This window comes from Theobroma cacao, chromosome 6 (genome assembly GCF_000208745.1).
Source record: "Theobroma cacao cultivar B97-61/B2 chromosome 6, Criollo_cocoa_genome_V2, whole genome shotgun sequence".
NCBI lineage: Eukaryota > Viridiplantae > Streptophyta > Magnoliopsida > Malvales > Malvaceae > Theobroma > Theobroma cacao.
Genome location: NC_030855.1, coordinates 25,974,175 through 25,996,684, shown reverse-complemented (window position 1 = coordinate 25,996,684; position 22,510 = coordinate 25,974,175). Strand labels below are relative to the sequence as shown.

The following is a 22,510-nucleotide window of genomic DNA, read 5'->3' as shown; positions in this document are numbered from 1 at the left end:
AGTGAAGGGTGATTGAAGCGAAACAAGTGATCCTGGCCCAAAATGCCTTATAATCTATTTTGCCCTTGATTGGGTTGACAGGCCTATTAAATTCATAGGCCGATCAAGTCCAAGGTAAAAACAACCATGGACATCAAATGTTGTAGCAGATATTTTGATACTTTTTGATGGAAACATGAACAAAGCCGAAGGCGATATGGAACTTATGAGGCTAAAATGGTAAAACTAAAACAGACTATGCAACGACGGGTTTCTGTCGTGTCGTGTTGATAAGGCCATTCTGGCAGTCTCCTTCCTCTCGCTAGAATCTGCACTGTCTCGTCTCTTCTCTTCCCTTGTCTGGTGGGTTTATGAGTTAGCCAAAGCTTAAACAAACAGATAGAGAAAATGGCATATCATCATCTATGCTCTTCACCTTCTTCTGTTTTCCATGACCGCCACACTCTTTCTGCTTCACCCAAACCGAGACCTGCAAGAAGCACCGCTCCTTCTTTAAGGCTGGTTTCCTGCTCGTTTCAGTCTAAATCCTCTATCCAAATAAGCCATGTCTCCTTGCAAGACCCCATCACCCAAACGAAAAACACTCCGAAACATTCCAATTCTCAGTCCCCAGATGGCAAAACCGGTTCTTCTTCCAAAAGCTATGTCTGGGTCAATCCCAGAAGCCCCAGAGCTTCAAGGCTTAGGCAATTGTCTTACGATTCCAGGTACTCTTCTCTGGTTAAAGTAGCAGAGACTTTGGATTCCTGCAATCCAAATGAACATGATGTTTTAAGTGTTTTGAGTCGTTTAGGTAACGATGTTTTGGAACAAGATGCTGTGGTTGTTCTTAATAACATGTCAAACCCTCACACTGCATTGCTTGCTCTTAACCATTTTCAAAGGATATTAAAGAAAACAAGTAGAGAGGTCATTCTTTATAATGTCACCATGAAGGTTTTTAGAAAGTTTAAGGATTTGGATGGAGCTGAGAAACTGTTCGATGAAATGCTTCAAAAAGGGGTTAAGCCTGATAACGTTACCTTTTCCACGTTGATTAGTTGTGCTAGGGTGTGTGCTTTGCCCGACAAGGCTGTCGAGTGGTTTGAGAAAATGCCTACATACGGGTGTGATCCTGATGATGTCACTTACTCTGCTATGATTGATGCATATGGCCGGGCCGGGAATGTTGATATGGCCTTCAACTTGTATGACCGTGCTAGAACAGAAAAATGGCGTATTGATCCTGTTACTTTTTCAACTTTGATTAAAATATATGGCATATCTGGAAATTATGATGGCTGTTTAAATGTTTATGAGGAAATGAAGGCCCTAGGTGCTAAACCTAATGTGGTTATATATAATACGTTGTTGGATGCTATGGGAAGAGCCAAGAGGCCTTGGCAGGCCAAGACTATTTACAAAGAGATGACAAACAATGGATTTTCACCAAATTGGGCAACCTATGCTGCCCTCTTACGAGCCTATGGAAGAGCTCGATATGGTGAGGATGCTCTTAACATATATAAAGAGATGAAGGATAAGGGATTGGAGTTGACTGTTATTCTATACAACACTCTCTTGGCCATGTGTGCTGATGTTGGCTATGCAGATGAAGCTGTTGAAATTTTTGAAGACATGAAAAATTCTGGGATCTGTAAGCCTGACAGTTGGACATATTCATCTTTGATTACCATATATTCTTGTAGTGGGAAAGTTTCAGAGGCAGAGGGGATTGTGGATGAGATGTTGGAAGCTGGTTTTGAACCAAACATTTTTGTTTTGACATCACTTATCCAATGCTATGGGAAAGCCCAGCATACTGATGATGTTGTCAGGACATTTAATCGAGTTTTGGAATTGGGGATAACTCCAGATGATCGGTTTTGTGGTTGTCTTCTAAATGTGATGACGCAGACACCTAGAGAAGAACTTGCTAAGCTGACTGATTGCATCAAGAAGGCTAACCCAAAACTAGGTCATGTGGTAAAACTTTTGGTAGAGGAGCAAGATGGTCAAGGAAATTTTAAGAATGAAGCATCTGAACTCTTTAATTGTATTGGTTCTGATGTAAAGAAGGCTTACTGTAATTGTTTAATTGATCTATGTGTTAACTTAGATCTGTTGGAAAGAGCTTGTGAGCTGCTAGAGCTGGGGCTTTCACTTGAGATTTATGCTGATGTACAGTCTAGGTCTCCAACACAATGGTCCTTGAATCTTAAGAGTCTGTCTCTTGGAGCAGCTCTGACTGCACTTCATGTTTGGATTAATGATTTGACAAAAGTACTGGAGTCTGGGGAGGAGCTTCCCCCGTTGCTTGGAATCAATACTGGACACGGAAAACACAAATATTCAGACAAAGGTTTGGCAACTGTCTTTGAGTCACATTTGAAGGAACTAGATACTCCATTCCATGAGGCCCCAGACAAGGTTGGCTGGTTCTTGACAACACAGGTTGCTGCCAAGTCATGGCTGGAGTCAAGAAGTTCACCTGACTTAGTGGCTGCGTAGGTAGTGTGCTCATCAATAAGTGTTTGTACCAAGGCCAGTTCTTTGCATTTACATGTCTAGGAATGTATCATTTCTCAAATTTCTCCTTTAATGTTAGCATTCTCTCATTTGATAGTGGAAAAATTTTGTACCCTGAGACGGCATATATTTCTATACCCTTATGTATTATAAAGTTAGGTCACCTATGTTTAGGAGGTTGAGATCCCCTCCATTGCTTTTTGTTTATGCTATGATTCTTGAGTATCTTCATAGAATAAGTGCATATTTGGCTGTTGATAAGCTATCGAATTAGTTGGTGGCTGAGGAGGTAAAACTCAATGGTCCATGGAGAAACTGAATTGCGGAAGCAACAGCACCTTGGCTTGGATAATGGAGCAAGCTTTCTGAACAATGGATATTAGTTTGGATGAAAGATGCTTCAACTTACCAAATGATGACAAAAAAAAAAAAACGTTTATGCATGGACGTGTTGCACATGAATATGAAAGGAAAATGCTTGTAGCGAGTGTCAAATGCGAATGCTAAAAAGAGTTTGTCATACTTGATGAATGCTGGCCATAGAGCCAAATATAAGTAGGAAGTTGACTTCCTACTCTGAATTTTAATTTTCGAAGAGGCTGACCGTTATGCAATGGACCAGGGAGCTTCTTTGACCTTGTTGTACTAATTAATATTATCATTGACCTGCAATTTCCTTAACCTGTATAAAACTCATACCAAAGTAATGCTTGCTATTAATGTAATGCAATGTGCACTAAAATTTTGAAAAAGGATTACTAAATAATGAGCGGAGTGGTGGCTTGCACGTCGAAACTGTCTCGAACGTGAAAGATATAAAGTAGACAAGGGTCCTAACTCAAATTATCAACCAAGGATGGGGAACTGCGTAAACCTTTCGCTCTCTCGGGCGGAGAAATCTGAAATTCTTATCTTTAGTGAAGGAGAAAAGGAGTTTAGAGCCTCAAAGCTAGTCAAAAAGGTCACTTGTGGCCCTTACCATGGCTATGAGTTGGTACATTCTCTGCCTCGTTCGCCATTGCCTCCTAAGACCAGACTTGAACCTGGGAAGGCTGGCTGTCTCCCGCCACATCTGGTGCAGCCTCATGACCATTCAATATCTCTCAAAATTATCAAGAAAGAAAGCTTCCAAGGACGTAATATAAAGATTGTGATTACCAGGCAGCAACTTGAGTTTCTCCTCGGAGATGCAAAGATGTTCCAGTCTAAGAAAATAGCCGTCCGATCCCCAGGGAATTTTAAGCGAGGGGATCGAAAATGACGGCCATCTTTGCCCGCCGTTCCAGAGGTGACTGATCTTTAAAACAATATAGGATTGCTGCCTGTTAAATTCTCCCTGCCCAGTTTTTGGTTGGAGAAGTGTATATTTCTGTAAAAGAGGCAGATAGTACCCGGGGAGACGGTTTCTACCGTATTTTTCTTGCAGTACCTTGTCTCGTCCTGATATTTTGTGATTTCTGCTGTAGAAGCAGGTCATGATTCTATCAATCTAAAGTGCTTTCTGTGTTTGAACTTGGAACCATGGTAGCAAATTTATTATCTGTACATAAACATTGGCTATGGTAAACTTTTCAGAAGGCAAAGACAAGGGCTATGGACAATGGAACTGGCACAGTTTTCATGATAGCCACTAACAAATGCTCTCGTTCTCTTAATAGTATGAGGAGAATCTGACTTTTACCAGCAATTGCAAGTGTTGATGTGATTCTCCATAGACAATTCTTTAACCTTTCCCCTGTTTCTGTATTCCCTGTTAAGTTGCTCTTTCTGCATTCTTTTGCAGTTCGAATTCCACAATTCACTCGAGTAGAAATTACAGTTCTAGGAAAGGAAGAAAAGAAACCAAGGGAATAATATTGGATTATCATTTATGCAAACCTCAAGCACCAGGAAACGCAATTGGACATCATCCTAGGATGTTACAAGTTCAGATCCCCAACCAACAGCCCAACCCTTTTCTTTTACAAACCCAATTTCATCAATCAGAAACTTTATTTTAACTAGCTACCATCAGCACAAAACATTAAGTATTTACATTGAAATCAGAAGACGTGGAAGACGAAAAAAATGAATTTAAATTTTTCTTCAACACACTTCTACCATCCATGGGAATCTTCAAGATGTTTTGCTTAGCCTGCTACATCCAAACCACCAACGTGTTACAAGATCATGAACAATGTCAATTTCATGATAACTAATAAATGTATCAGTAAAAGCATAAAGATTTGCAATCAAATATCTTTCTCATATATATACACTGTGTATTGAAAATCTAAACGAGAGTTAAGAAGTTAAAAGTAATAGAATAACGAGGAGGAAAATTTTTAGGATTGAACGAACCTTCTAGAGGAGTTGATGTTTCTTAGCTTTTTGGAATCATCCATTTTGGCTGATCCATTTTCCTTTTCTTTAGCTACTGCTTCTCTCTTCAACCGTTTAGACTCCACTTCCATGGCTTTGGAGAATGCTTCAACCTTCTTCATAAGCATCTGCATAGAATTACATCTTACTAGATTCAGTAACTCATGCATTGAATATCTAGAGAGTAGAGAGAAAGAAAGAGAGAGAGAATTCTGGTGCTTCACCTTTATTTCTTCATCTTTAGAATTCAAACTGCTGTCTTTAGCCTCACAGCACTTCCTTAAATTGATGACCTCTTTCTGAAGCCTATCATACAAAAATCCTGAAACCGTATCTTCAACATTGCAATCGGCATTTCCTCTGTTTTCTGTCTCTTCATTGCAACATTCTTTGTTTTTTATTCCAGCCGAACCTGTCGTGTCGCCATCTTTACTTATATTAATGTCTGTGTTTACCTTCATTGCTGTATTTTCCTTCTCGCTACTATCAGCAACCTTACACCTAGACGTCCACAAATTCTTTCTCAGCATATTTTCTCCTGATGCACCCTTCTTTTTCAAGTTGCTAACTTGTCTTAATCCATTATTAGCATTGGCTGTTTCAGTTTCAACACTAGGCCGCTGCAGTATAGAAGTTCTACTGATGGTGGAACCCCTTGGCTGCGAGGTAGACCTCTTCCTTAGTCCACCGCTGCTTGTTAAAAACCCTAGGATGTTGCTGGACTTTTCTGGTTTTGGGGACCCGCAAGATGCATTAGGATTACCTGAGAAACTTGATACATGTTTTAAGCCATCTTCCAAGATCTTGAGCCTTAGCTTGAATTTTTCCTAAAGCACATTTACAATAAGCTTGAGATATATTGTATTACAAGATTCAAGGCGAAAAAGGCAAAGATTTAATTGAGCTATCTGGTCAACAAGTTAAAGTTCACCTTAAGCTGTGCTTCTGCCTTTGCTGTTCTCTCTGACACAGCTAGTTTATCCTTCAATCTTTGCATCTCTGCCTGTAAATAAAGAAATTCAATTAAGTAATACAAGTTAAAAACTAATCATATATGGTACCTTGATCATTTGATTGTGTTGATCAATAAATTATGTTTGAGACTACCAGTTTTAAGGTTCATAATCCTTATATTTCTGATCTTGTAGTTATGTGCATTGATGTTAAGTTGCACTTAAAAGTGAAAAGGAAATTCTTCATATTTCACAGGCATTTGTTTGCATAAGTATGTGAAGAATTTCCAAGAACTTTGTTATGAAAGAATTACCTGCAGCAACCTTCTGTCCTCCAGCCATTGCTTGACAGGCATTACTTTGTCATTCTCATCCTTCCACTCATTAGCCACCACAGTTGCTACACGGTTTGCTGAAACTTTAACTCTTGCGAGCTCCCTGTCGAGTGTCCTCTTTTCCTCCTGAACAATTGACTCATTCAAAGTTAATAACTCTATGAATCAAAGTATCATAATTCTTGTAGAAAACATGACCAGAACTCAGCATGCAAGCATGGCACCTACGTGAAGTTCAGAAATTCGTCGCTGATAGTCACGGATAGAATTGGCAGCAGCCCCACCAGCCAAAATGGCCTCTTCAAGTTCCTGAATGGTTTGGCTAAGCTTTTCAACTTCCAAGACCTTTTGGCGATTGGTTTTCTCAAGGATTTTGTTCTCCTCCTGCATAAGGTAGATTTTTTGATTGGCTAAAATTATTGAAATCCCTCTATTTAATGACCAAATGCAGAATGGGATCGATGCTAAACTTGCCTGGCAAATCTCAATCTGTCTCCTTAACTCAAAGTTCTGGTTTTGAACCTCCTCAACTATTAAAGCCCTTTCCAAAGCACTTCGCAGAATCCTCTCTGCTTCAAGCAAAGCTGACTCTTTTGACTTGGTAAGACGTTCCAAAGCCCTCTTATCCTCCTGGAGTAATGCAACCTGATTTGCCAAAAAGAGAGTGGAAAGTGAGCCTAGTGATAAAATTGGAGTCATGTTTTCAAAGCAGTGCATGGTTTCCCACAACCCTACCTCGTTTTTATACATTTTAATCTCTGCCTCAAAAGGAGCAATCACAGACTCAATAGGAACATCATCATCATCCTTTTGATTTGCATGCACTCTTCTAAGAGTTGCTTCCGCAGCAAACTGTGCAGCCAGTGCTTCTTTCTTCTCATTTGTCAGCTTCTTGATTTCTAGATTCTACATTTAACAGGAAAAGAGCACCACTAGTTAAAACATATAAAAAAGTAGAGAGTTATACACTCAAAGAACCAGAACTAGACGCACCTTATGTTGAAGGAGATTCTCAGTGACCCTATGTTTCTCATCCAACTTATGAACTTCACCCTGGAGCTGGAAAGAGAAATAAATAGTTTCAGTAGGCCGATGAGAAACTTCATCCCTTAGTTTCAAATAATTCAACAGAGCCCTTGCAATACTGAAAGTGCAGCATATATTCTTATTAACTAAGTAGCTGTAGCACTTTGCACAACTTTGTTCTGATTTAGTAATAAAATTTCCATGTGTATCAAATCCAAGTTCAACAGATTCTTTTTGCGTTCAAAATTTTTCACTACCTCTTCTATGGCCTTATCCTTCAGTGTTTCAGTTGCTCTCAGAGCCTTGATTTCAGCCTGAGCAGCTCCCAACTCCCGGTCCTTTTCTGGAATAACATTCCAAATGCGTAAACGAGGTGTTATAAATTGTTAGTATTCATCGTTTCTTACTTTGAAATTCTGAGCTAACAACCATAAACATCAAAACATGTTTCCAACTCAATGCACAAAAACATGGAAACAAATATATAAATGGAAGATGACAACCATTAAAACCAAACGATTCTTTTGGCTGGTGTTTCTGTCACACTTGGTTTTTCATGTTCTGTTCTATTAGCAAGCACTGAGCACGTTAATCCAACAGGCTACCTCCAACTTGAACAGCATTGAGAAAAAGGTTGAAGCAAAATTCGATTTCTACATCACAGGTGTTAACACTAGGTTCTTAGGTAGTTACGTTAAACTAAGAGAAAAACATAATAGTAGAATTTTCAGAAAGAACCATTGACAGACAAATTACAATCTTCTGGGGGCATGCAAACAGTTCAATATCACCAAACCAACATCAGCATGAACGTGCTAGTGTGCTGTCTGTGTGTGTGAGAGAGAGGGAGAGAGAATTTGTGAGAGTTTCAAACTTGAACGACCTTTGAGTTGGTTCTGCAACCGGGTGAGCTCTAACACAACAGGGTCAGGGTGAGCAAGAGAAAGCTCTTCGCCTCCAAGTAGTTCGTCGTGACCCACCATCTTTTGTGCTTCTGTTTTGTCACCTGGCAAAGGGAAAAGGAACACACCAAGTACAACAGCAACAAAAACAAGAACAACAACAACAACTAAAGACTTGGTTTGTTAGGCAATAATATAAAGGGGTTCTGCTAGACAAGTTAAGAGAGTCCATCCCTTTAAGGAATTGACCGTAAAGAGAGGAATGGCCTTCCCTTAATCTTAAGCAAATACTGAAAGCCACTTATTCTAAAGCCGGCCTAGCCGGCTCTTTTCATTCCTTTTTGACAGTAACGGTTACTTGTTTTTACTATCATGACAATGATTTAAAATTTTAATTCCTTAACTAAATGATAATCCAACAATTTAAGATTAAAACCATTATTCTTCTCAACGGTTCTAATTCATGATGATATTCTATTAGGGACTTTAATGCAAATTTTTTCTTTTGCAATATTCTTATGAACTATATCATTAATTACCACCTAACCTAATCTCTATATTCATTCCATCCCCTATCACCAAAAAAAGAAAAAGGAAAAAGAAGAATAAAACCTTAAAACACCTAATCTATGTACAAATACATTTGGCGTATCCCCAAGGTTAGAGATGGAGACAGGAAGTGTACCGAAACTGTGTTAGCTGGTGCCATTTGCTGCAATCTTAGTGTATGACAGATAAATCTCAAAAACTGGCCTAATAATAGAGGGACAAGATTATTCTATTCATTTTTATAAATTGCAATGCTTGCTTGTCATTCTTTTCGTATAGATGCCTTTCGATTTGCATACAATAAATAAATCTTAGGGTACCCAAAGAGGAAAATTAAGCAAAAAAAAAAAGAAAACAACAGGAGTGAGAACAGAAAGGTACCCTTTCTTTTCATCATTTTCCCACCATTGATAATCTACCTTTCCTTTTGAATCCCTTCCTAAGGAGGAATTCTCATTTCTCAAATGGGATATGCCATACCACATGTTAACATATGAGTAAGCATGCATGGTTCTGCATGTTAACCACATGTATACAAGTAGAAGTACATATTTCAGTTTTTGATTGTAATTTTTGCTATTAATTGTCCAAAACAACTGTTTCTCATTTACGTTATGTCTGTCACTAAATAAGAAGGGATGGAAAAGCATCGCTTTCTAGAAGAAAAAGAAAGAATTACAATTAAAGTGGGAAAACTATGAATGCCCCTGCAATATTTTTATTTGTTTCAATAGTTCCCAATTCCAAAAAGATACAAGGAGAAAGTTTTTCTTTGCTATTTTTCCCTTTTGTCCATTTCTGTTGGAGCAAACAAGGGATTGAGTCTCAGTGGAAGGATCAGAACAGAATCCTTGAGAATTTTGCTCATGTCATGATCCTGTCTACGTTAATGGAAAGCTCCTCCTTTGGAGTAATTCGATTACTTAAGCGATAAATATTGCACAAACCAAGGCCTTGTTTTGTTCGTACTTAGTGGAAGGCACTCAAACCTCAGTTTGAATTGAAACAAAATAAGTTAATGAGGTATTGGTGACTCCGAGCTGAAAGTGATAAAAGTGGCTTGAAAGAACAAACACATTCGTATGTATGAGAAAATATACCCCTCAGTCTCCATCTCATCTTTGCTTAAAAGTATGAATGATGATTGGATATGTAAAGGGAGAAAAAATACAAGGAGCTCCAGCTGTTATTAGGCCTTACACACAATAAGCCATTTGGCAATTGTTAAGATATTACGTGGTGATTAGATAGGCGACAAAGGGAAGACTCTACCGCCCCCACCTACACCCGAAAACCCTTTAAAGTAGAGAAAAAACCATAACCAAACTTGAATAGAACCAAAACAGTCAAATGGGGTTTTGATTAAGATAATGGGGGTTTTGATGTTAATCATAGCTTAATTGAATTGTCCACTAATCTTGCTTTGAAAGTGATATGAATTGCGATCAAGCTAAGCTTTTCAGGGGTGTCTCTTTTTCTTTTTTCTCTTCTGTTTCTGATAGGTTTGAGTAGGTAAATTATTGTATGATTGCTTTCGTAGTTAAGCAGTCTTGCATTTTTGTAGTTACGGGTCCCAGCTTATGTGAACTTAATGGAGCCGTTGACATGAATGATAACTGATCAATAAACAAAAGGGTGAATCTTTTGAGTGCTGTTTGATCTGTTAGGTTGCCTTGAACCCAGACAGCAAATTCTTGTTAAGGATTTACATCCTGAGATCTTTTAATGAGAAGAAAATGCTGTCAAGGCTATCTGTTAAGTGGGCTAACAGATCAAACTCAAAGTACGAGATCAGTTTGGGTTTAGACAGAGCATCCCTCTCGTTGCCTTTCTGTCAGGTCAGGTCTTAACGGGTATGGGTCCTTTGCCTTCAAAAAAGGAAGCCCATTTTACTTTCGACATTTAGCTGTTCTGGGCCTCCACCTTTGAGGTTGTGGTGGCCCATTCTGCAGTTGGTTTGCAGGCCGGTCAAGCACTGTGAGGCCCGATGTCCCTACTTTGGTTCCAGGGCCTATCAGAATTCAGAAGGCTTAAGCCTTAGCTGATTCCTGCTGTAACTCTTTTGGATCCAGTTCTCTTTTTTCTTCTTTTGTTTTGGTGAGAAGATCTAGTTTTCTCGGGATTTGACAAAGAGGGTCACTGAAGATTAGTTTCAACAGTTATGAGGACTATCTTACCCTTTGTTTACAAAAGGTGAACTAAGAATGAATAAGAAAAGAGGAATAATTTGATTCATATCGATTAGGCAAGTGAACCTCATAAATGGCTAGAATAGTTAGTGGAAGAGCAATTGTCCTCCTACAAAGTTATACTTTTTCATTAGTGAACATCCTAGAAAAAGAATAAACCAGGCCAGGTGGGAATGGGATGACTCATTTTTCCTTCTTTGATTAGCTAATCTTTTCTGCCAAACCCATCACCGCATATTAGAAAAATAAGAAAAGAAAGATATGCCTTTCCTTTCCTAAGTACTAACCTTGGCTTAGTTTCCATCATAAAGCAGCAGCCACTCGATTGAGAGACAAAGCAACCGACCAATCCAAGAAGTGGACAAAGCATCTATACCAAACACGGCAATGACTAACCTGCCCTTCCTCCCTCACTTTGCCCGATTTCCCTTGCCACCTTTCGGGTTTTCTACTTTGTTTGATCCATGTTTTGCTCGCAACTTTTGTCCCTCTTTTGGGGGAAACAAAAAAAGAAAAAAAAAAAGGGGGAAAGAAGAAAGATGTTCTGAATGAATTCCAAGATGATGGTTTCAAGTGTTTAGCACTTTAGCTAACTGCTTCTTATGGATGGGATTTGGCAGTTGTGACAGTTAAGCCTCAACTGTTTTTCGGGTTTAAAGTTTTAAACCTTTGCCGATGGGAGGAACAGGGTGAAGAGGGTATACAAGTAATTAGATAAGAAGAGCCAAAATCAGAGTTGGATTATTTAGGAAACACGAAGAATCTTTGCAAGAAAAACAAGACAGAAGGACAAAGCAAAGTTTAAAAACAACTCTGAACTCCGAAAACCAGCATTTCCCAGGGGAGGGAGAGAACCAAAATTGTTACTCGTTGGGCCGATACTATTCTCCTTCCTTCCTTGATATTAATAATTGTTTAGCCAAGAAGGCAATGGATATCCAACAAAAGCTGGTCCAATACAGATATCATTTCACCATAGCAATCCTTGCCTCATTCATCATCGCCTTTCTGTTATATGTAGCCCCTCGTCTGCTCACGATTCTCACCTACTTTTGGCCTCTTTTTGCTTCTACAACTGTCTTCTTGGTGGCAATAATCGCTTTCGGTGGTGGTTCGCAGTTGGCAACTGAAGTTCATGGTGAAAAGGCGGGTCAAGGACTCTTGGACTACGTTGCAGCCCGGCCAGAACACGCAGAGGAGCCTCAGAAATTTGAGTGATCATACATAGGGTCGGACCTGCTCCTCCTGTGTATTAATGAGATAGCACTTGCTTAAACACTAATCTTTTTACTTTGTCTTTCCAAGATAAGAAGTTGAAAATTGTATGTTTCGGAATAATAATAAATAGATGCAGTTGGCTGCTCTGTATGTATGTTCTTTGTTCCGCCGACCTCTAAATTTGCAATTCAACCAAAAAAAATGAATAAAAAAAAAAGGCCTGAAATAGGTGATGGATTGATTCTTCAATTCATTTGTTGGTCCATGAAAATGTTTAATTTAGGAGTTCAATCGGATCATAGATCCCTGTAAGGTTGGGGTAACCTGTGTTGTGCCAAGAGCCCATGCACTAACATGTAAAAATCCATCCTTTTTTTTTTTCTCTAATCAACTAAGCAACTTGTGATCCGACCAGCGGCCCGCAAATGCAATTCCAGCTACATGATGTTTTATGTCTCTCATTTGTCCCTGCCCTGTAACTTTTAAGTGAGCAAATTGTTTTTACAAGATATTCTTTACACGGTTTAGCTTTAAGGATCACATTCATGCCTATCAAACATATTTCTTGAATGTTGATTCTCTCCCTCAAAGGGCAATAGACACGGTTATGCTTAACCCTCTATAGCCAAAAACCAAGGGGAAGGGTTTCAAACCTTATGCTTAACCCTCTATAGCCATTGGGAAACCCGGTGGGGTGGATCAGATTTTTGAATAGAAAATAATTATCTTAAATTTGTCTGTCAATTTTATGCAAGTCTCGAGTTGAAACTTGTGATTTTAATATCCAAAAAAGCAAACAGATGATTTCTCTTACTCAAAAAGCATTAAAAACAATAAAAAAGCAAAGGTTGAGTTCAGCTAAAGCTAAAGCTAAAGCTAAAGCCTACGCATCCCAATAAGATGTGGGCTTTACCCTGAAACATGGTCAATTTGGGTCTACAAAATAAAAAAGAAAGTTCCCTCTCCGTCAACGATTTTTCGTTTAAGCAAATTTTGCTACAATTCAAATAGAATATGCTTCTCTGAATTTTCAATTGCAAAAATCAAGTTAATGGTGGAGCCATAATCATAATATTTATTATATATGGCAATGCCATTATTAACCTGATTATCAAGTTAATGGTGAAGCCATAATCATAATATTTATATATGACAATGCCATTATTAAGCTGATTGTTATTGTCTTGTACAAGTGAAATAGTATTTAATCAATATTTAGAATCTCTTTTGACTTAGTTTTTTTAAGTTTAAAAGTTATTATAAATTTTTTATAAAAAATAATAACTTTTAAAATTAAGTTAAATATGTTTGGTAAATTTACTTTTATAAATTTTTTTTATAAATAAGTTGTTTGATAAAATAATTTATGTAAGTTTTAATTTTGATTAAAATAACTATAAAAGGTATTTAATAAATAATTTTCTATTAATCAAAAATTCTTTTGTTCAAAATAAGAAAAAGTTAATTTTATTTTTTTATTTATAAAAAATATAAAAAGTATTTTTATATAACATAAAATTTATAATTAATAATAAATCATATAAAAATAAAAACAGATTATATTAGAATTATTTTTAATAGATGAAGATGTTTTTTAAATAAAAAGAAAAAATTTTCTTAAAAAGAGACGTGTTTTTATAAAAAAAAATGAGAGAAAGCTCTTATCTGGGATGTAATCTTCTTACTTTGCCTCTTCAAAATACGAAAGCAACTCAAACATCTTTTTAAAAAAATTGTATGTAATTCTAGCTATGTGATGTAAGAGTTGCCAGTTTAATGTCTCCCTATCAAACAGATTTTATTGCATGTTAATAAGATAGTAGACAACTTGTATAGATAGGTTTATATAATTATCTTAACAAAAGCTAAGGAGGAAGGGGCTCAAAGCTTATGCCTTAAGCCTCCATAGTTGATTGGGTGGATCAGAGCTTTTGAGCAACGAGTAACACTGAATTAGAACTTTTGAAAAAAGTGTTATTGTAATTGATAATTAAGATAGGTATCCATTAAATTTGTCTGTCATTTTTTGCACAAGTTTCAAGTTTGAACTTGTAATTTTGACATCCAAACAAAGGTTACATTATGGTTTCTCTTACGTAGGCCACAAAAGCATTGAAAAAGTTGAGTTCGGTTAAGCTAAACCCTACCCATTCCAAGACAAAGTGGGCTTTACCCTTGAAACATGGCTAATTTGGGTCCAAAAAATGGACAAGCAAGCTCGTTTTTCCGTGTTGTAATGGGTCCAGTCCAATTTCTTGTTTCTCTTAATTTTCAATTTCAAAAATCAAGTTAAATGGTGCAACCATAATGTAATGCCATTATTAAGCTAACTGTTATTATCTGAAATAGTATATAATGTTTTACAATAATACCAGTTAAAACGGTATAAATTCTTTAAGTAACTGACTTTTATCAATTTAACATATCACTCAATTCAAGTAATTTGAGCAATGGGTTCCATTGAGAGGGAATAAACTCAATTCAAGTAATTCAAACCCTTCAGCCATGGAAAAGTTGGGTGAGATGGAAGATTTCTTCAGCTTTCCTTCGGCTTCTTCTCTTCTTAGAAAATTCCTCTCAAACGAGTACAACGGGATGAATGCCAGCAACAACAATTATATTTGACTCTTGAAAAAGGCATCCCTCATGGGCTCCATTCAAGACGAAATTGTTGATATAGGCATTGTTTGAGGGTGTCTTATATACTATTATTTAAGCTTATAATAATAGATTATCAAACAAATTTCGAAATTTCTTTTAATTTATTCTTGTGGTATACATTTTTTTAATGTAATTTTAATAATTAATTTATTGGAAGTAGGACAATGGGACCCTACATTTGTTGGGTCCCATTTGAAATATCTACGTGGGTTAGTGGTGGAGAGGGAATAAACTCAATTCAAAATTCAAACCCTTCAGCAATGGGTTCCATGGAAAAGTTGGGTGAGATGGAAGATTTCTTCAGCTTTCCTTCGGCTTCTTCTCTTCTTAGAAAATGTTGATATCGTTTTTTCAAAAGTTACATTTTTCTTATTTAAAAGCCATAAATAAAATATTAATATATTATATATATATATATATATATATATATATCCATTAGATTTGTGCTATTTTTTTCATATTAAACTTGTGATTTTAACATTCAAATATTGATATCGCTTTTTCAAAAATTATATTTCTCTTGCTTAAAAACCATAAAAGCATATTGAGTTCGGCTAAGTTAAGGCCTATACATATCAAGAAGAAGTGGGCTTTACCCCTGAAACATGGCTNCATATATATATATATATCCATTAGATTTGTGCTATTTTTTTCATATTAAACTTGTGATTTTAACATTCAAATATTGATATTGCTTTTTCAAAAATTATATTTCTCTTGCTTAAAAGCCATAAAAGCATATTGAGTTCGGCTAAGTTAAGGCCTATACATATCAAGAAGAAGTGGGCTTTACCCCTGAAACATGGCTAATTTGAGCCTAAAAAATGAAAAAAAAAAAAAAAAAAAGCTCATTTTCAGAGCTACTAGTAAGTCCAAATTTTTTTTTAAAAAAACTCGGCTTCAATTGAAATAGTACATATGTTTCCCTTAATTTTCAATTAATTTTGAGGAAACAAATCAAGTTGCCTATGGACTTTACATTTGAATGGGATTGTAAATATTACAGTCCCTACATCCCATCAAACTTTAAACAGTCAATAGTTAACATTTTGTTGTTGTTGCTGCTGCGGTGATAGTAAGTTGTTGCAAGGGGAGCATTGTCGTCAATCCAAGCCAAAAGTTGCATATGGTTAGAATTTGGATTTGTATGCATATGCAGTGGATCAAACCGTGTACAGCTATCATGTTTTTATTTTTTGAAAGGCTACAGCTATCGTGTTCATAGATGCTCATTACAACAACCTTCATGCATACATAGCTAATCATCTAAAATTTACCGTAACACACTTACAGCATGTGCAGGCACTTCATTATCTTTCCAAACAGATTACAAGCAAATAAATAAATAGAGAAATACTCATTGTTTCTTTGTGTTTAAATATTTATTTTTCTTCTGCAACTGATACAACAGATTTATGCAATCCAGTGTCCAAAGAAGATATGGAGAAATACGCCAAGCTTTGAAAACGTTATCTGAGGCTGAAAAACAACTGAGGATGTCAAATGACAAATCACAATGGTTAACTGCTGCTTTGCTCCTGATCAGCAGTATACATTGCCTGTTTCTTCTGCTGATATGAGTTCTCATCATAGCACCTTGCCTCTAAGTGATGTGGGGGAAGAGATGTAGCCGGGAAAGGTGGTGAGCTTGTTGAGTTGCGTAAAAACACTAGAGGCTTGTCAACAAATGCTTGGTTGGAAAATCAAGCATGCTGGAGAGTCAGGGGATTTTGAAACTGCTATCATCAAAGATATAAATTTAGATAGGAAGAGACATGTTTTGGGTGGGATAACTCCTCAACAAACATCTACAGTCTCTGCTGATTTGATCAGGGTAACTGGAAGGCAGAATTTAGTCAAAAACGGTTAGGGAATCGAAGAAATTTGGTAGCAGGTGCTTGAGAAGATTCAACTTAGTAGTCTAAAAGAGTTTTTATACCAAGAAGGAAAGCTGCTCTCTGTCAGTTTTGGTGCAGGTGCAACCTTGTGTGCATTATGCTCATTTTTGCATGCCTTGATCATACAGCTGTACCATACTTTAGATGAAAATCGTTTCCAACTGCTTACTTAAGTTACTATTTACGGGAAATTTTAGCATCTTCTAACAATGCTCTGACTCTCATCTAGATGGTAGCTTCATGATCCACCATCCAAGCGTTCTATATTGTTTAGACTCAAAATAAAACCCTTTTTTACCCTCTATTTACGAAGATTTCTTGTTATTGGTGTCGCCTAGCAGCCAGACTTAGAATTGGTATGATAATCTTACTTCACATGATGAGGGATGGCCAAAACGCAAAGCTGTTTCCATTGCTGAAAAGCTTGAACAGGAGAACCTGTATGTGTATCTGGTGCCATTATAAATTCTCCACTTAGGATGGAGTTGCTAGATAAATTATATTTGTAAACTATGCATATGTTGCTCCTTAATATGCAGCTGCAAAAGTGAGATGCAGATTGAAACAACGGTTTCATGTTAAAGAATATTCCCTCTCACTAAGCCGTGGAATTGTTGGAAATATCTCAAATGTTGATGCACTAGCAAATTACGCAAGGGTTGAGTCATCAGCTCTAGATGATTAGGGTCAAATCAGATCGGATGCAGTCAAAGTTCCTGTGTGATCAACATCGAGAGTTTTGAACCTCTCCATTAATGGCAAAACGTCTTCCTGGCAGATTTTTCCCATTTCCTTCAGCTTATATAAGATGAACTCTGCTGTACTGTGATAGAGGGAATTGACAAGACATAAGCATTATACGAAAATTGTGCCTAGCTAACTTCAGTCAGTACAGAATGTTTTTAAGGCAAACAAAAATCCATATTTGTGTCGCAAGCCAACCTTACCTGACCACCCCATCATGATCCAGATCTGCTGCCTCAAGGTCTGATGATGTTAGTTTTCTCGTAAGAACCCATTTAACCAGTGATTTTTGCCTTCTCTCAGTGTACAGCTCTGCTAGATAGAGAAAGAACTGAGCTAAGCAAACCGTACTGCTGAGTATCCAGAAAATAGCAAATATGCGTCCCACTCCTGTTGAGAAGCTCTCATCCCCGTAGCCAAGAGTGGTGATAGTGGAACAAACACAATAAATGGCATCAATGAATTCCATTTTTTCAACCAGCGATAAGAAGCTGATTCCCACAACTATAAGAACCAAAAGTAGCTGTGAAGTCACGAGAAATTTATATTTCACTTTGTCGGTTTCAACCTCCATAAGAATCTCAGCTGCATTAAACTTTTCATTCATATGCATGGCTCTAACCAAGAGAATTTCCTGCTTTTCCACTATGTAATCTGCCGCCTTACTTAGAATTAGCCCAACAAGAGCCATGCCAGTGAAGACGTAAATGCAGGCAAGTATCTTTGCCAATGTGCTATGGGGTACAAGGTCCCCATATCCAACAGTGGTCATTGTCACAACACAGAAGTAAATTGCATCGAGAACCCCATTCGTCTTCTTACCATCAATCTGATTCCTTATGAGGGAGAACCAAAGGGTGCCTATGCCTAGATAGGAAGCCAACCATAGTAGCACATACTTGAACCTAACCTCTTGTGCTACAAGTGCTGACTCAGGATTTATAGCAGATGGGATCCTCTGTTGCTCTTGAGAGCCTTTCTCTGAAGGAGCCATTGAGCGGCGCTGAGGCTTTCTTCTCTGGATGGCCTTTGTCTCATTTAGTGAAGAATCAGTCATAGCCGAAAGCAAAGGCTGGCTAGCATCTTCACGAGCCATCAGAATCTTCAGCAAAGTTGCATATATCTCCCTATGTCCTTGCACAATGTAAATTTTGAAGAGTTAATTTGCAGTAACATGGGAAGCTCTGAATTAACAATTTGACCAGAAATCTTAGGTTCTGATACATTAAACAGGTTGAAGGATTTAACCAAGAATTCTAGTGAAAACAGCAAAGAAATAAAAAGTTGAATCCCTGCTTGTATCTTCATTCAGTAAAATGGTGCCATGCAAGGAAGATCAACAGAACTTAACCATGCCAATGAACATAAAACCAAAAAAGACATTGGAAAATGAAGAAGTTTATCGTACTTAAGAAAGCTACCTTCTACAATTTGATTCTAAAAGGAAAAGGTGATGTGACAACAATCAACATGCAAAAAAAAAAAATTATGGAAGATCCTGAAAGATAGGAGCAGTAGCGTTTAGAATAGGAGAAAAAACAGGAAGAAGGTGCAAAGGGATTGATTAGTTTCTCTAGACTATTGGATTGAATGCACAATACCATAGACTTGGAATAAGTCAGAGTTTTCCCAGAAAATCTTGGAAATCGTCATTCACAATGAAACTATATTAAAAGGGGGTTGATTGTGGGCCTGGAGCCATTTTTCGGGCATTTTGAATTGCATTGATCACACGGCCTAACCTTTTGGGCTAACAACTATGTCCATTAGGCCCAACAACATGTCCATAGAGGCCCGACGGTGGATTCTCAGGTTATCTTTCATAATACGAGGGAAATGGAAAAAGGAGTGGACGAGCTGGGGAAGGGGAAGAGGAAGAGGAAGGAGGAGAAGAAGAAGAACAAGGAGAGGAAGAAGAAAAAGAAAAAGGGTTAAAGTAATTTCCTTTAGTTTCAGTGGTACGTTGATCTTCACTGCTTAACCACTTTGTTATGTAAGTTTTTCTATTTGTTCAACTACAGTTCTGTTAACATTTTGATATTTGTAGTTTCCCTTCTTTTTCTTTTTCCTTTTCTTTTTCTCACTTTCACTGTGACTTAAAACAGCAAATTCGTGACTTTTTTTTTTTCCATTTGATGAGATTTGCATCTTAGCTTAAGTGGATTGCTTTAGAATTAGTTGTATGTGTATTCTTATCTGGAATGAGCTGTTTTAATTATTGTTTAACTCGTTGTCTCTTGAAGGTTTTATGCTGTTAGCTTTTGGGTGAGTCTAGGATTGCAGTGGCATTCGTTTTACTTGCTTATGTTTCAAATTTGCTGTAAATAATGACTTCCGTACCATCAAAGAACATATGGATACGGAGGCAGCAATGCCCGTGTGGGGACTGGAAATGTTATGTAACTTATGAAGGGGATGCTGAAGAAACATCCATAGCATCCCAGCTGGTAAAAAATGAGTCGGTTCAGTCTGAAGCCATGGTTGCTCCTTATGTTGGGATGGTGTTTAAGAGCGATGAGGATGCCTTTGAGTATTATGGGAATTTTGCTAGGAAAAATGGGTTTTCAATTAGAAAAGAGAGGTCCAGATTGAGCCCCCAATTGGGTATTTATAAGCGTGATTTTGTTTGCTATCGTTCTGGTTTTGCACCTCTGAGGAAAAAGCCTACTGGGGAACACCATAGAGATAGGAAATCTGTCCGGTGTGGATGTGATGCAAAGATGTATTTGTCCAAGGAGGTAATAGATGGGGTTTCACAATGGTTTGTTGTACAATTTAGCAATGTTCATAATCATGAACTTTTAGAAGATGACCAGGTGCGCCTCTTGCCTGCATATAGGAAGATTCATGAGGCAGATCAAGAGAGAATTTTGCTACTTTCAAAAGCTGGGTTTCCTATACATCGTATAGTGAAGGTTTTGGAGTTGGAAAAGGGCATTCAAGGTGGACAATTGCCTTTTTTGGAGAGAGATGTTAGGAATTTTGTTCAAAACCGGAAGAAAGTGGTTCAAGAAAATGATGCTTTGCTCAACGAGAAAAGAGAAAATGATACGATGGAACTTCTTGAGGCATGTAAGGCAACAAAAGAGGCAGATCAAGACTTTGTTTATGATTATACTGTAGATGAGAACAATAAGGTTGAGAACATTGCTTGGTCGTATGGTGACTCTGTTAATTCATATACCATGTATGGTGATGTTGTTTATTTTGACACCACTTATAGATCAATCACATATGATATGCTTTTCGGGGCATGGATTGGAATTGACAACAATGGCCGACCAATTTTCTTTGGTTGCGTTCTATTGCAGGATGAAACAATGCGCTCCTTTGCATGGGCTTTACAGGTTTACTTCTATAGTTCTCTGTGTATTAAATAGGTTTTCATTTATCGTCTTCTTTACAATTTTCCCTTTTCCCTTTTGGTGCAGACATTTATCAGCTTCATGAAAGGGAGATGTCCACAGACAATTTCAACCGATCTTGATCCAGGGCTTAGAGATGCTATAAGAAGTGAATTGCCAAGCACTAAACATGTTATGTCTATATGGAACATACTGCCCAAGGTATCTAGCTGGTTCCCTCTTCAACTTGGATCTCAGTATGCAGAATTTAAATCAGAATTTGATGCATTATATCGTCTGGAGAGTACAGAGGATTTTGAACTACGATGGAATCAAATGGTTTCCATATTTGGACTTGGCTCAGATAAACACATTACTTTACTCTACTCTCTTCGTACTTCTTGGGCACAATCATATGTGAGAGGTTATTTTCTTGCTCGAATGGTGACAACAACCTACTCAAAGTCTGTAGATGCATTCTTGAAAGGAATTTTCAGTGCTCAAACGAGTTTACGTAGATTTTTTGAGCAGGTATATTAATTAGGAATGTTCTCTTGTAATCCTTCAACTGAGTTTTGTCATATGTTAATTGTTATTTAGTTGGTTTCAATTTTTCAGGTTGGTGTTGCAGCCAATATACAAAACCAGCCACATCAAGAAATGCAGCATATGCATTTGAAAACATGCTTGCCTATTGAACAGCATTCACGTCAAATTCTAACACCCTTTGCCTTCAATGCTCTACAACATGAATTAATAGCGAGCATGCAGTATGCTGCATCTGAAATGGCTAATGGATCATATCTTGTACGTCATTTCAGGAAGATTGATGGGGAAAGTCTTGTTATATGGATTCCAGAAGATGAACAGATTCACTGTTCCTGTAAGGAGTTTGAGTCTTCAGGAATATTATGCCGACATGCTCTTCGCGTATTTATAGATAAGAACTACTTTCAACTTCCTGATAAATATTTTCTTAGTAGATGGCGAAGAGAAAGCTCTCTGATGTTTTATGATGATCATTCTGTTCATGATAATGATGATGAATGGTTTCAAGAATTCCAGTCCTTAACCGAAACTCTATTTACAGAATCATCAATTACAAAAGAGCGCTCTGATTATATGCGTAGGGAGCTGACAAAGGAACTCACAAGACTCCTCAATGAGGTTAGAGATATGCCAGAGAGTGATGGAGCTCCCATGGATTTTACACTTTCCCCAGCTAGTTAATTATGGAGTGGTTAAAGCTGCTCTTCGGAGTAAAAAGAACTGCTTGATGCTTCATCAACGAAAGTAATAACCAATTAAAAGAAAGTGTACCACGAAGCTAATCAGGTCATTGTCGGCATGCACTCAATTTCTACATTCAAACAGAAGAGATGCTATGTTGAGAATAAGTGACAATCAGAACTATATGCTGGAGAATATATTGTGGATCAGCTGTTGACGAGTTCATTGTAATTTCCTTCATGAAAGAACGAATGCAAAACATGTAGACTGGGACACAGGAAATGTGAAATTTCATCAGGTGGCGTGAATGTAAGATGTCATTAATGTTTTCGTCAGCCCTCCCAACCATCTTTAAAATAATAAAGCAAATTAAGTTATGTTTTGAACTTATTCTGCTGCTGCCTTCTCATTTGGCTTCTTTGCTCTTTTCATATCAAGTGAAAGATTTTTTGTATAATCTCCATTTCTTTTCTTTTTTGCTTACAGTACATTTCTATAGTTATATTTATTTTATTTCAGACTATGCATAAGTTTCGAGTTGTGCTTTTGGAGGTCATTGTATCATAACAATAGTTTCGAGTTGTGCTTTTAC

At 37.4% G+C, this 22,510-nt stretch overlaps 4 protein-coding genes across 6 annotated transcripts; 2 read left to right on the top strand and 2 right to left on the bottom strand.

Moving 5' to 3' along the window:
* LOC18597325 (pentatricopeptide repeat-containing protein At4g16390, chloroplastic) lies at positions 224-2,715 on the top strand. The gene has a single exon (XM_007026285.2). The coding sequence runs from the start codon at positions 388-390 to the stop codon at positions 2,488-2,490; it is 2,103 nt and encodes a 700-aa protein (XP_007026347.2). The 5' UTR covers positions 224-387; the 3' UTR covers positions 2,491-2,715.
* On the bottom strand, positions 4,347-8,330 carry LOC18597323 (microtubule-associated protein 70-5). The gene is made up of 11 exons (XM_018122573.1): positions 8,067-8,330; positions 7,441-7,526; positions 7,151-7,216; positions 6,893-7,063; positions 6,632-6,802; positions 6,386-6,541; positions 6,137-6,283; positions 5,801-5,872; positions 5,094-5,696; positions 4,849-4,997; positions 4,347-4,642 (listed from the first exon to the last, which is right to left on the bottom strand). Exons 1-11 carry the CDS (start codon positions 8,164-8,166, stop codon positions 4,624-4,626), a joined length of 1,740 nt encoding a protein of 579 aa, XP_017978062.1. The 5' UTR covers positions 8,167-8,330; the 3' UTR covers positions 4,347-4,623.
* LOC18597321 (two-pore potassium channel 1) lies at positions 17,057-18,791 on the bottom strand (the record flags this gene model as incomplete). The annotated part of the gene is made up of 3 exons (XM_018122883.1): positions 17,057-17,423; positions 17,548-18,471; positions 18,766-18,791. Coding segments are annotated over 3 exons (1,086 nt in total), but the record flags the coding sequence as incomplete, so codon positions are not given.
* On the top strand, positions 19,182-22,375 carry LOC18597320 (putative protein FAR1-RELATED SEQUENCE 10). Of its 3 annotated transcripts, XM_018123861.1 has the most exons (5): positions 19,182-19,337; positions 19,588-20,691; positions 20,776-21,219; positions 21,307-21,397; positions 21,510-22,007. In XM_018123861.1, the coding sequence occupies exons 2-5, from the start codon at positions 19,672-19,674 to the stop codon at positions 21,626-21,628; spliced, it is 1,674 nt and encodes a 557-aa protein (XP_017979350.1). In that variant the 5' UTR covers positions 19,182-19,337; positions 19,588-19,671; the 3' UTR covers positions 21,629-22,007. The 3 variants fall into 3 exon arrangements, with proteins under 3 accessions (XP_017979350.1, XP_007026338.2, XP_007026336.2); XM_007026276.2 differs by having other exon boundaries at positions 19,182-19,302; positions 21,307-22,375; XM_007026274.2 differs by having other exon boundaries at positions 21,307-22,375.

What these genes read in the sequence shown, in the direction of transcription:
- LOC18597325 (XM_007026285.2), top strand. Translation starts at nt 388, where the DNA reads ATGGCATATCATCATCTATGCTCTTCACCTTCTTCTGTTTTCCATGAC.
- LOC18597323 (XM_018122573.1), bottom strand. Translation starts at nt 8,166, where the DNA reads ATGGTGGGTCACGACGAACTACTTGGAGGCGAAGAGCTTTCTCTTGCT. An exon ending in GTTGCAGAACCAACTCAAAG is followed by an intron (nt 7,527 to 8,066) that starts GTCGTTCAAGTT and finishes ATGTTATTCCAG; the next exon opens with AAAAGGACCGGGAGTTGGGA. An exon ending in GACAGATTGAGATTTGCCAG is followed by an intron (nt 6,542 to 6,631) that starts GCAAGTTTAGCA and finishes TACCTTATGCAG; the next exon opens with GAGGAGAACAAAATCCTTGA.
- LOC18597320 (XM_007026276.2), top strand. Translation starts at nt 19,672, where the DNA reads ATGACTTCCGTACCATCAAAGAACATATGGATACGGAGGCAGCAATGC. An exon ending in CCTTTGCATGGGCTTTACAG is followed by an intron (nt 20,692 to 20,775) that starts GTTTACTTCTAT and finishes CTTTTGGTGCAG; the next exon opens with ACATTTATCAGCTTCATGAA. An exon ending in TACGTAGATTTTTTGAGCAG is followed by an intron (nt 21,220 to 21,306) that starts GTATATTAATTA and finishes TCAATTTTTCAG; the next exon opens with GTTGGTGTTGCAGCCAATAT.